Here is a 13,371-nt window from a genome sequence, read left to right on the forward strand (position 1 = left end):
GCATGTGTGATAGAGCGTTCAGCGTTTTTAGATACATATACATTCAACATTCCCCAGTGCCAAAACTTGGCATTTAGGCACAAAAGACGTGACATTTTACTTTATTTTTTAATTGCCTTAATATCTTAATGAAAGGACTCTTTCTTAACGTCCGTTAAACTAAATCTATGTGAGCTAATTCATTATGCTAAGCTTTAGCAGATATAACAATGTACCCTATGTTTTCCTGGCCTGATACTGCAGCTTTCACTGAGATATTAGAATACAAAATCTATGAAATTCTTTGTGATAACCTGGATACAACATGGTTACTACAACATGACAAATGTAGAAAGGGCCCCCTTTCCATTTCTTTCATTCTGAGAGACAGTACAAGCATAAGGTCACATGAGAAAAGAGGCAGCGTTGTCATGCTAATGATCCACAACGAAACTTTGAAGTCTGGAAAGATGCATTCAGTCATTAGATAGAAAGGTGAAAATAAATGGGGTCTTTAATGTGGCCACCCTATGAACCTTCGCTACACAAATGAAACAGCTAACTCTGAGGTACCAAATGATTCCATAATACTACTGAAACAATAAAAAAATAAATAGCAAATGAGAAAATCTTGATGCAATGCTTCCCTCCATGTTACATAAATAGACAGGTTTTTTTTAAGAGACCTGAATTTCATCCTATCATGAGAATTACTATTTCTTCCACCAACGTCAAGACCCCCTAAAACATAAAATATTCCTTTTATATGTGTGATACTGCTGACACTGAAATAATTAGATTTAGCACAGAATTATAAGTTATGTCAGTTTAGGGTTAGGGTTACAGAAGATACACGGTTTGGGTTCCCTAAGTCAGGCACAGTTTTTACCACTGAAGCTCTTTAAGAATGCTTATCTTCCACAACCTCAGAGCCATTGTACAGATATAAACAGGATTCTATGAGGAAGCAAGTAGGGGCAATAGCAGATTAAATAACTTCATGGATAAACTGAAAGTATTTCAGTTTCCTGTTCCAAAATGATAGGAGAGGTACATAGTCCTGAGTTTTGCAGCCAGTTGTGGTTTTACATTGTTATAACGGTTGTGGAAATGTACAAAAACATCATATCACTATTTTCTTCCCTCATCAGAGCTACCTCCTCATTTAAGCAAACATTCCTGATTTTTACAAATGCACTGTTTATCTAAAACTCATTATTTGCACTGGGTAAAGGAAATAATGGGCCTGCATATGGGGTTTGTAATATTAAATAAATTGCTTTATTTGCACTTTAATGGAATACTCAGTTTGTGCACTTAAGAGCCTCATTTAGAGTCGAACGCAAAGTCCATTTCAGGCGCATCCTGCACATTTCCACTGATGGGGCATGTGCAGTAAGCAACAGTTCCCTGCAGTTCTGTCTGCTTTTCAGACGCAAGTGTACACTGCGACAGCTTGTGTCTCAGTACGAGGGAAAGGGTGGAACATGGAGTTATATAGGCGTGACTGTGAATAATTCAGATACTATGGGCGTCTACCCGCAAAACTACCCTAGTCGGATCAAGACGCAGGCGGAACACACATCAAAACAAGAGTGTAAAAGTGCGTCAGGAATTAGGTGGTGCAAGTAGTTAGCTAGATGTGGGAACTGGTAGCAGCTTGGTGGGATATTACGAGTGGGATACAACTGGGATTGCATGCCACTCGTAATACCCTACCAAGCTGCGGCACACTCCCACTCCTACTCTTTCATGTAAGTCTTAGACGCACATTGCGTCCGACTCTAAATGAGGCCCTTAGTATTTACATGTATAGTGGTCAATACCATCTTCAAGCAGCAGGGGAGGGCTGGCAAATTTTAGCCCGGGGGGGCACGACTCGACTCAGCAGCCTATTAGGAACAATTTAAAGGAAAAAAATTCAGGTGGCCTAGTGACTCTGCCAAAAGTAGCACCCTTGCCCCCCAGCCCAGCCTGCCCCTGCCAAGAAGAAGCCCTTCCATTATCATGCAAAGTGTCAACAATCCTTGTATTTAAATATTCAAATGATGCAATTTATATGTCAATACACTCTTAAGTATAACATAACTTTCATGTTGCTCGGGAAAGTACTGCTGAAAGCCTACAAGAAAACATAAACCTAATTCCAAAACACTTACATTAAGGTACTCTAAAAAATAAATGTATATAGCCATTTTCTTTGACATTTAATTAAAGGTACATGATATTCTTAATAAACATTTTAGACTTGTAATAAACAAATGAAAATATGGTAAAGGAGAACAGTCATGAATATATAATTGTTTACATAGTAACATCAGTCGATCATATATATATATTTTTATTAAAACGTATATAGATGTAATATTAGACTACAAACTGAGGGTGCAAGTGCACATTAACAAACATATCGGGCAGCACAGTGGCCTAGTGGTTAGCACTTGTGCTTCGCAGCACTGGGGTCATGAGTTCGATTCCTGACCATGGCCTTATCTGTGTGGAGTTTGTATGTTCTCCCTGTGTTTGCGTGGGTTTCCTCCGGGTGCTCCGGTTTCCTCCCACACTCCAAAAAAACATACTGGTAGGTCAATTGGCTGCTATCACAAATTGACCCTAGTCTCTACCTGTCTGTCTGTCTGTCTGTATATGTCTATGTGCGTGTCTATATTAGGGAATTTAGACTGTAAGCTCCAATGGGGCAGGGACTGATGTGAATGAGTTCTCTGTACAGCGCTGCGGAATTAGTGGCACTATATAAATAAATGATGATGATGATGATGATGAATATTAGACTACAAACTGAGGGTGCAAGTGCACATTAACAAACACATAGTAAGTCAAGCAGACCAATAAAACATAAAAAAAATGGGTAGTAGACGAACAGATAACCAGGAAGAGGGAGAGAACAGGGACATAAACACAGGTCACTTTGGAGTTTAAACTTGAAATAAAGATTAATGTTAATTTTTTTAATACGTTTTTAAAGTAAAACTAAAGCTCACTTTCAAGACCATTCCTTAAAGTGACTTCTAATGTCATGTTTGTGAATTACGGTAAATATAATCTGAATTACAGTACCCATGAGGGCACGTAAGGGATGTATATATTGTATTTATATAAAAGTCTTAACGGCACATTCCAGAGGTGTGAAATCTGGGAATGTAGTCTAGTCTAGTCTGTTCATTCATCAAAACCACCAAACTCTTTGTTAAACTTTCCATAAAGGACCCTTTTCACAAAGCCTCTGAAGCCTGAAATAATAGGGCAGTATTCACATTTGGCATTTATAAAATAATGTGTTCAACAGACACATACCATACACACAAAAATCCCCCACAAAATGTATTGCATACAGCTAAATATTGCAATATACATAAAGACATAAACCTTTACTACAGAGTGAAGCATATAACATATTTGGAATAATGAATAATAATGAAGGCATGGTGTTAACCTATGAATTCAAACAAATTATATTCAAACACTTAAGCAAAAAAATAAAAATAAACCAATAATACTAAAACAAATAATTTACATTAAAAAATGTGTTTGTTAATATGTAAACATATATGTAAACATATATATATATATATACCACAATGATTTATCTTGCTTTAAGAAACTGATATTTGGATAAGTTATAACAAGAGAATCTGGAAGAATTTAGGTGCTTCTTATATCCTCAATGAATCATATGAAAATAATAAAAAAAACTAACTTGTCTAAAACCCATGAATATTAAAGTCACATTATTCAATGAAAGGGGCCAAATATGTTTTGAACAAAACTGTAAATGGATGACATATAAAATGTTTATATCAAAAGAAAAATAAGAATACTAGTTTCTGTTGGTTTATAATACTCAACCATCTATACCATCTATGAGCATGTGTAAAATGTAATTTTATCCTTTTGGTCTCGAGCAATGCCAATTCAGTTTTGGCTTCATTATCAAATGTGACACTGTGGGGACATTATCAAACAACAGACTGATAAAAGCACCATAATACAACACCTACATGTTGACTTTTCAAAAGGATGAGATTAGACAGTTATTTATGTTACTGAATTGCTTCCAATGACTACAAGCAAGGAAACACATCAACCAGCAGTTTTAAAGTGGTTTCTGTATGATTTATATTGATTTATCAGGTTCTACTGTATGTATGAAAGTGGTCTTTCCGTTTGTAGTCTCCAGTTACAGAGCATATAAGACATCATTATACCCTGTCAAATCATTATCTTTTGTCATATTACATCACGGAAATTTTAACAAATTAACAAAACTTCTATCCAGCTGCATTTATACATTATAACCCTCAACAGAAAAGTGAAAATAGCATTTACAAAAAATCTTAACACTTAATATAATTTATAGATTAACCATTATAATCAATGACATTCCAGATCACACAACAGGCTAACTTGCACCAAATGACATTATTTGAAGTGGTTTTGATTTATCCAGAATAAAACTGTCTGTTCCTTGTAGACTCCACTACTAGTATTACATGCTAAGGGCAAATAATTCACTGTGGTTGTAAAGGTGCTTTCAAAAGGGTTCGGGGATAAACCTGTGAAAAGGGACAAGTTAGGAGAAGGATACTAAAAGATTTCAAAGGCTTCTACTCATTCTTCCTTTCGTCAGTTGAATGTTGTAAATAAAGCTGGAAAAAGTTTGATTTGATTTATTTCCATTTCCAAGGTGGTAATGTGACAGAAGGTAATGATTTTGACAGGGTACGATGACTTTAAATAGACACTGTATCTGTCTTCTTTTGCAGTTTAACTAGTAAAATACATTACCATTAGAATAGCATGTTAATATGTTTTACTGATTATGTTTTTACAATATGTTTGACTAGGGCCAGACAACCTTTTAGTCATCAATCTTCAGCTTCATGGTGGTATGTCCACAGATCTGAGGTAGGTGGTTACAACCAATCAGATCAATATAAAGTTCACGCCAGCACAAGTTATTTCAGAAGATGGGTGGTGATCTTATGGGAGGCGGTGAGCTGCCCACTAGTGTCACTGTCTGTGGAAAGTGCTGTATGTGGCTGGGGCAGTGCCAAGTGTAGAGGGAATTCTCTGTACAGCGCTGCAGAATTTGTGGCGCTATAGAAATAACTGATAATGATGATGATGATGATGATAGAGGGAATTAGCAATTGAAAAAGCACAGTAGGAGTGGAAGGTGGAACAGAGTAGTGATGTGAGTCTCCTGTCAGACTGACGCATGAAAACTGTGATGTCATGCACATCTCCATAACATACTAAGGGCATATATCTTTGTTCTCCTCTGGAGTAGATTCATGTCTTAGTATTATGGTATGGTATATCTCACTTTGAGCCTGTGTGGTTAAACAGCTGAACACACTGTTTAGAAGAAAAGCAAAAAAAAAAAAAATTACCAATATATATAAAATTTAAATTAAATATTAATATACATTATTATTTAAATAATGCCAAGATATTCTACACCCAAAGGATGTCTATTCATTCACATCAGTCTCTTTCAATTGGAGCTCACATTTTTATTTCCCTGCCACAAGCACAAAGCACAAAGAAACTAGGATCAATTTAGCAGAAGCCAACTACCCGGCTGGTATGTTTGTGGACTGTGGGAAGACACTGAAGCACACAGAGTAATCCCACGTAAACATGGGAAGAACATGCAAACTTCACATATTTTTTATTGTTTTGCAATACAGCATCACAGCAATTATATTGATTTTATAACTTGTAGGTATTAGGTCATGTTACAACACTCTCCATAGATAGAAACATATTAAGAAGAAAGGACATCAGAACAAAACATTACATTTATTCAAATCTAAGCATGGTTTGATAATAAAATGCACTAAAATGTCAAATTAGATTTACTGTTACTCAACATTTTTAAGTATATTTTGATACTGTGATCCATTCGCTTCATTGCCTCACATATTTTGACAGCTACAACAGACATCTGTGACACAGTATCAACTGAGCAGAAAAGATTGACTGTATCATCAGTATACATCTTCAGTGAGTTATTACCACAGGCCTGAACAACTCTTCATTGATCTTTAATAAGTACATGAGAAAACAGCTGTAGATACCTAGAAGACTTGGATGTAACGATCATCCTCTATTGCTTTATTTACCATTTCTGTGTCATTACTTCTGCATGTTTCAAAGTTCCACTCAACTAAGCCACTTAAGGCCAGCTTGAATGTAGTGTATGTGGGTTTGTTCACCACTGAACAAACGGACACATTCCACATGATGCTGCGTCATGCCATTCTAAGACTGTGGGCCCAGGACAGAAGTCTTACAGCTGACACTGCTAGCTTACATCACTCAACAGCTGAAGCCTGAAGGACCAAGATACAATACAATCTAAATGTAAATGGCGGCAACACAGGCTGGTAATCTCCAGCCTGCCTAACATATAATGGGATTCATTATTAATGAGATATACTAGCAAATAAAACTTCCATGAACCCTGAGCCTCCATTTCACATACTTTTTTCATACCTGACCACTACACTTAAATTCAGCTCGCAGCTCTCTGCGCTGCGAGCTGAAATCCAGCGTTAAAGGTATCGTAATAACGGTAATTATGCACACTGTTACCGTAATGATGGTAATAGTGCGCACGCAGCGTTACTTTTCCGAGTAACACCAACAATTGAATATGCCCCAAACAATAGAATCAATCACACTACTCAAATTTCTAAGAATTTCATCACATTATATTCAGATTATGTGACATTTCATAAAACAACCTTACATTAAAACATTGCTAAACAACAAACGTCACAAGTTATTTATTTTTTTCCAATGGAAAGATGGTGTACTCCACAAACTTCTGTTTCCCAAATTTAAAAAAAAAAAAAAAAATCTTTGCTTCTAATATACAACTTGTTCTTCCATATAAAATAGGCATCCAGGTATTTTTCAAATTGTTGCTTGATAGATAAATATAATAAAAAATATAATTGAGCTGAATATATAATTTTACTCACAACACCCCATCTCTTAAGGGTATGTGGCAAAGGGAGTGGCTTGCCACAGACCTCTAATGGAGGAATAAGCTATTTGGCTGACAGTGTGCAGGTAAAAGGCAGCAGACCGAGTTACACACAGGTGTAGCACTGTACCTAGGTTCAGTTACATACAGGTCTGAGATATATGTGTTACAAAGTGTAAGTAAGAAATGTAATTTAACTAACATGCTTTGAGTTATCTTCCACAGCAACAGCAAAAGACTGACAAGGTGTCTGCAGTCAAGAGAGGTTACAGAACACCTACAGGGAACGCCTTTTAAAGGAAAAGGGGGACTGTCGCCTGTCTATCAAGCCAAACCTGTATGAGGAGTCTCGAGTATAAAAACATGAACTGTGCAACTGTGCATTGCGACTGATGCCAGCTAGTGGCCGGTGACCAGTTAAGGAAACTGTAACTAGTAAGTGGTAGGTTGCCGGGTGCCGTCCTGACATTTGCTGTTTAAAGTAATGCTGTTTATTGTGGTGCAACAATAAAAGCACTTAATTTGATGCAAGAATTTGTCCGTGTGTCTGATGTCTGCAGGATGCCCATGTCACAAGTGGGTGCTTTTGCTACAGGTAGTACATTTTAATATTATGTAAACATCACTGTTGATCAGTTTAGCTTGGCCACAGTTACTAAGGTCTGAGCATTTAGTCATATAGTCAAAATACGGATAATGTATCCACTTTGGTCACACAGATACAGGTGGCCAAATTTGAACAGATCTGGGGGTAAATGTATCAATCTGCGGGTTCTTCAACACCCGCATGTTCAGCCTCTTCCGCGATTAAATTTCAAGCGGCGCTGCATTGTAAAGGGAAGTTAACCCTTTACAATGCAGCGCCGCTTGAAATTTAATCGCGGAAGAGGCTGAACACGCGGGTGTTGAAGAACCCGCAGATTGATACATTTACCCCCTGATCATTTGACAGTCAGGCCAAAAGATCAAAAAATCATAAACCTAACTGTGGCCAACCAATAACTGTGCACACATAACGATCACATTCACCAGCATTATAGCCAGGAATGATGAAAAACAGCTTCACATCCTCCCATTCTCGGTTACAGGATTTTTTCCGGGCTGCACCCACTTTGTGGAATTCCCTCCCACGCACAATAAGACTTTTCTCTAGTCTTCAAACCTTTAAGCATTCACTGAAAACCCACCTCTTCAGACAAGGTTATGATATTCCTCAACCACCATCTTAATTTCCCTAGATTACCCTATTACCAACATCATCCCAACATTGCAACACACAGCCCACTCAATACTTTTACCTCTGCGTTCTAGCTGGTCCATTGTGCAATATAATGTAGCACATGCCCTTGTGTTTCTAACTCCCATTGTCCTATAGATTGTAAGCTTGCGAGCAGGGTTCTCTTACCTCTCTGTCTGTATGTATTACCCAATATTTGTTCCAATTGTAAAGCACTATGGAATTTGCTGGCACTATATAAATAAATGTTGATGATGATGATGATGATAGTAGGCTCTCACATTGTGGCAATTTGTAGCTAGTTTGGTCTGAATCAGCCCAATTAGAGGATTAATTGTGGCCATCTTAACATCCGTTCACAGATAATTCATTCGTAGATGGAAGGGCATAATAAACTATACAAAACATATGTATATTTATTTAATATATATCAATGCTTGGAGGTGTGGGGGAAGGCTTTACCTGTCTGGTTGGGCCACATGCTTGGACATTCATATATACTGTGCGTTCACTATATGCTTTACGTTTTACACTAATTTCTTGTAGGCTTGTATATTCAGTAGAACTGTATCTGTGTTCTAATTTGTTTCTTTTTGTTATGTTTTCTTTGTATTGTTTGACAATTTAAATAAATATATTTGATTAAAAAAAATATCAATGTTGATTTCTATTCAAAGCTGAATGTAAATAGGCATCAACTATAAATGTGTAGATCCTTATTTCTAAATGTAGTAAAATGGACAGTTTGCCTAAGAATATTGAAAAAATATATTAGGGAATTGGAAAATTGCACGTTGAACAATTTATTTCCACATATAATTACTAAATGTATGAAGTCTCTGCACTTGATCAACAGTAGGATTGTTAGTTGATTAGATCACCTACCCATAATGTCAGCAGCTCTAGAAACACACTGGTGATGTCATACTATAGGGACTTCTTACAAAAAAAAAACCCAGAACACTCTGAAAGCCTATATAACTTAATGTGTTTCCCAGACATCCATTTTTTCTTGCCAGGTGCACTATTACTACAAATTCATGTATGCAAGGAGATGAAGGTACCTTGTAAGCCAGCAGTATTAATATATGTCAGGAGACCAACAAGTGTTCTAGTTACAGTGCCTTTCCATACCCTCAGCAATTTAATAAGGTATGAGTGAGTGTGGCTGAATTTATTGCTCTTAATGCTTATACCTTGCCACTGCTGAGAGATGGGTGATGTGGATTACAGGTAGTGTACCACACATAACCCTTTATATGCTGAAGTGGGTGATAAACCACTGTAATAGTGTATTTCTAATGTGCAGTATCACTTACACTTGCATGAAACAGTAGCTATAACATCACGTGTCCCTGATAAATACGGCATTATATTACAAAATAAATGTAATACCTTTACAGACCCTTAGCATAATTTGATGAGTTTTGTACTGCTAAAGGTTAACATTGAGATTGGAGAATATTAAACTAACCAAACTGTCCTTCTGTTTCAGATTTTGGCAATTGCTAATGAATGAGTACATCACTGATTTTCATTCTGAATGCAAACTGGAAACAAAAGATGCACTGTAAAGCAATAATGGCATTTCATATTTTAAACAGCTACAGACTTAAAAGTTTTTTTTTCTGAAAATGTAATAGTGAGGCAAGAAGTAATCTAACCAGTTCAAATTAAATAAGTTGTAGAATACTAACAATATTTGGAATATACTGATATCTATAAATTTAAATGAAATGTGATACAATATTCCTAATGCAAGCTCTACTCATTAGCCTATTCACTGGTCTTCATCTACTCTTACAATCCATTCTATCTTCATCTCTTCATTCTAGACAGACTTGCAAATCATTAGAAGAGCAATCATTTAACATCAAACTCCACTGAACAAAGGAAACAAACGTGACTACAACACAGATCAAACAAACATGACTACAACACAGATCAAATTCTAGATGGAAAAGCCCAATACAAAATAGACAGGTCAAATGTAATCTACATACAGAATACAAATACAGCAATTATTTTTATCTTGGTTAGACACCTACGTGATTCAACATGTAAACCAGGCCTGGAAAAGCCACTGTGACAGGTAATCACATTACTAAAAAAGAGCAAGTTTCTTGATGTCCTAATTGACCCAACTAGGTTCTAAAGTCTGCATCATTTTGTACAGTAAGTTAGGCTATTTTGAACAATATAGAATCACATGACTTCATTGCCATGTGTGCTAGCACCATATGCAAGTCACAGAATAGGGTGTGGTGCGGACTGTGAAGGAACTGCTGTATACCAACAATGATGGCACTGCTATATACCAACAATGAGGGCACTGCTATATACCAACAATGAGGGCACTGCTATACACCAACAATGTACTGTCAGAGGTATTTACATCTGCTGGTGTTTTATAGTTATAACAACGACACCTTTACATTGGTTATCATTTATTTTCAACAAAATCTGACAATGATGTTACAGACATTTGCTGTTTTCAAACATGAACCAATCAAAACACCAACAACATGTCAACATTTTGCTAATTAACAGTGTTTCTGTGTTGCATTGCAAGATAAGCAAAGCATGAGACATATTGTTCAATAGAATAAAAATAAAACAGTCCCTTCTGCATTAAATGTATGTTCATATCTAAGGAAGAAAGACTTCATCTCAGGCAAGTAGATCAGAGTCTCAGTATAATCTTCTTAGTGTAAAGGCTTGATCCACACACCCAACAATAAAAGGGCAGTCTTCACTGAGCTGCAATCAGATTAGCGGTATCTTTACAAAAGGCAATTAGCTTCTGGTCACTCGCACTGTCTCTTCTTATACTATAATGCAATTATAATGCTATACTGGCAAATGGACCATAATGGATATTATCTGACAACTTGATGGTACCAGGATTTGTAATCAGTGTGTCATATCACATGACATCATATTCCACTATCAATACTAAAGAACAGCATCTATTTTCAAAAGAGCAGGGTCAATAAATGACATTTATAAAATAAAAATAATAAAGTAACAATACAACATACAAAATGTATGCCTTCATATCAGCACTGACAAGACTACTAATGGTAACCAAGACAAGTTTGTTCAATAAAGTAAATAATATGATACTCTTTACATTACATATTAACAATACTTATGAATTGTATAATAAATATTTTGCACAGACTTACTGTTCTAAACGAATGTGTGAATTTGCACCTGCAAAATACACTTATAAAGCTATAATGTTATATAACCCAGTACCAAGGCTCTCCTCCTGTACATATATACCTGCCTTATATGTACGTGATTTCCAGGGCACTACATAGGACACAGTGGTGATTCATTTGGTAATAATGATAAATGCATGGCATGCTGTATTGTCCTAGGATGTGTGTGTGCCCATATACGCCGTGCTGCTTATCTGCAGTAACTGACACTTGCTGGCTGCCTGGCTGCGGCTATTTTAGGTGAGTGCCCTTCTCCCCGCACTGAGCCGCTATAGCCGGAGTCCCCAGTACCTTTGTATCTCTCCAGCACGTCTTCATAGGCCTGGAGATATTCCTGCTCGTCTGTGCGGTGCTGCGAGGAGGAGGCACTGGGCATGTAATAAGCCATGGCTGAAGCTGGCAGCACCGGCCGCCTGACCACTGTACACCCGGCTCCGGCCAGCAGCCTGGAGAATGCAGCGACAATCTGAGATCAGAGGGCTGGAGGGAGTGGATCTGTCACTGGAGACGCCCCGTCTGCCCTGATCCTCCTCCCAAGCCGGCTCCTGTCCCAGCCCGCACACACAGTGACCAGTGTCCCAGCTGTCACAGGACTTCTCCCAACGCCGGGGTCGCACTGACAGTCAGGGCTGTGCATGGACTGGGCGGTGTCCGGGGCATTACACAGCTCTTCTGAGAACCCCCCCTCTTTCTGCAAGACTAGTAGTACCGCCCACAGCTATATAACAGTGCGAGATTAAACCAATCCTTCACTTGTGCTACTGGAAGCATCTTTATCACCATTTCCTATTCTCCCAGGGGAGAAATAACGGGCTCAGAGCTAATAGGTTTACATATTACAGTCCCGTGAAAATACACTAGCATCTGATGGGTTAATAAAGATCTAGCAGCACAACACAATGATATCTATAGGCATTGTCACATCAATTTAACCCCAGACTAGGCTGGCTGGAAATTAGAACCAAAGACATAGAGCAGAAAACCTAAGATAAAACAATATATCCCCTAGAGCTGCGAGATGTGTGTCAGAAATTCACGACCATTGTACATCAGTGCTATGTACTAAGGATAACTGACGTAGGGATATGTAGAGCATCTCCTATTTGTTTCTAGACATGTCAGCCTCTCCCTGGGAGCCGATCTGTAAAGGAAACAGTGGAAAGTGCAGCTATGGAAAATACCTCACACATGCACACATCCCAAACACAGGGGAACTCCATGCCAAGAACCACAGGTGCACTGCCAGGGGCAGGTCTATATTCAGAAACAACTACAGAGACACCTAATATATTATTAATAGTACATACTTACATGCACTAATTAACAATATGTTATATAGTGTAGTGATCCATAAACAATCATTTTATAATTAAACCAGAAAACCAGTCTCCTTTTTATAATTTTTAAAAATTAGAAAATAAAAAAAGGTGTTATAGGAAAACACAGATACTGTCATTTGCACTTAACTTCTGTTGTATTTCAGCTTTTTGTTCTTTTTACTTATTTTTCTTATTTCTTATCGTGTTTCTTGGCCCAACCATCAGGGAGCCGGACCTCTGTCAGGTTTGGCAATAGATGTACATGAACATATGTGGCCAAATCTAAACATGGTGCATGGCCAGATTCAATAACACACTTTTGTTGATAGAGGATGTGTGCCCTCCTGCAAAATAGTCAACACCCCTCTAAATACAATAGTTCTACCCTTTATCTCATTTAAATAATATCTTCCTGAAAACCAAAATCAAAATTTTGCACATTTCTGCAAAAATAAGCACATTTGAGCTCCTAATCCCTATTGAGTAAGGAACGCCCCTGATCAGCCCAACATTTCCCATTGGCCAGTGCAAATGCTTCAACCTCTGCAGACACCGTAATTATGTCCAGCAAAGTATGTTAGAAAATAGCTG

General features: G+C 37.5%; 1 protein-coding gene across 21 annotated transcripts in view; it reads right to left on the bottom strand.

The window, feature by feature from the left end:
- DST (dystonin) overlaps nt 1-13,371 on the bottom strand; it is a 474,923-nt gene that overhangs the window by 392,731 nt on the left and 68,821 nt on the right. Inside the window, exon 1 of one of the 21 annotated variants that reach the window (XM_075202534.1) lies at nt 11,753-12,060. The exons of the other annotated variants lie outside the window; for them this stretch is intronic. Coding sequence (XP_075058635.1) covers nt 11,753-11,849 — 97 coding nt within the window. The 5' untranslated portion in view covers nt 11,850-12,060. Of the gene's footprint in view, nt 1-11,752; nt 12,061-13,371 lie in introns of those variants that run through there. 21 annotated transcript variants of the gene reach the window in all.

The sequence above is a fragment of the Mixophyes fleayi genome, chromosome 3 (assembly GCF_038048845.1).
Source record: "Mixophyes fleayi isolate aMixFle1 chromosome 3, aMixFle1.hap1, whole genome shotgun sequence".
Classification (NCBI taxonomy): domain Eukaryota; kingdom Metazoa; phylum Chordata; class Amphibia; order Anura; family Limnodynastidae; genus Mixophyes; species Mixophyes fleayi.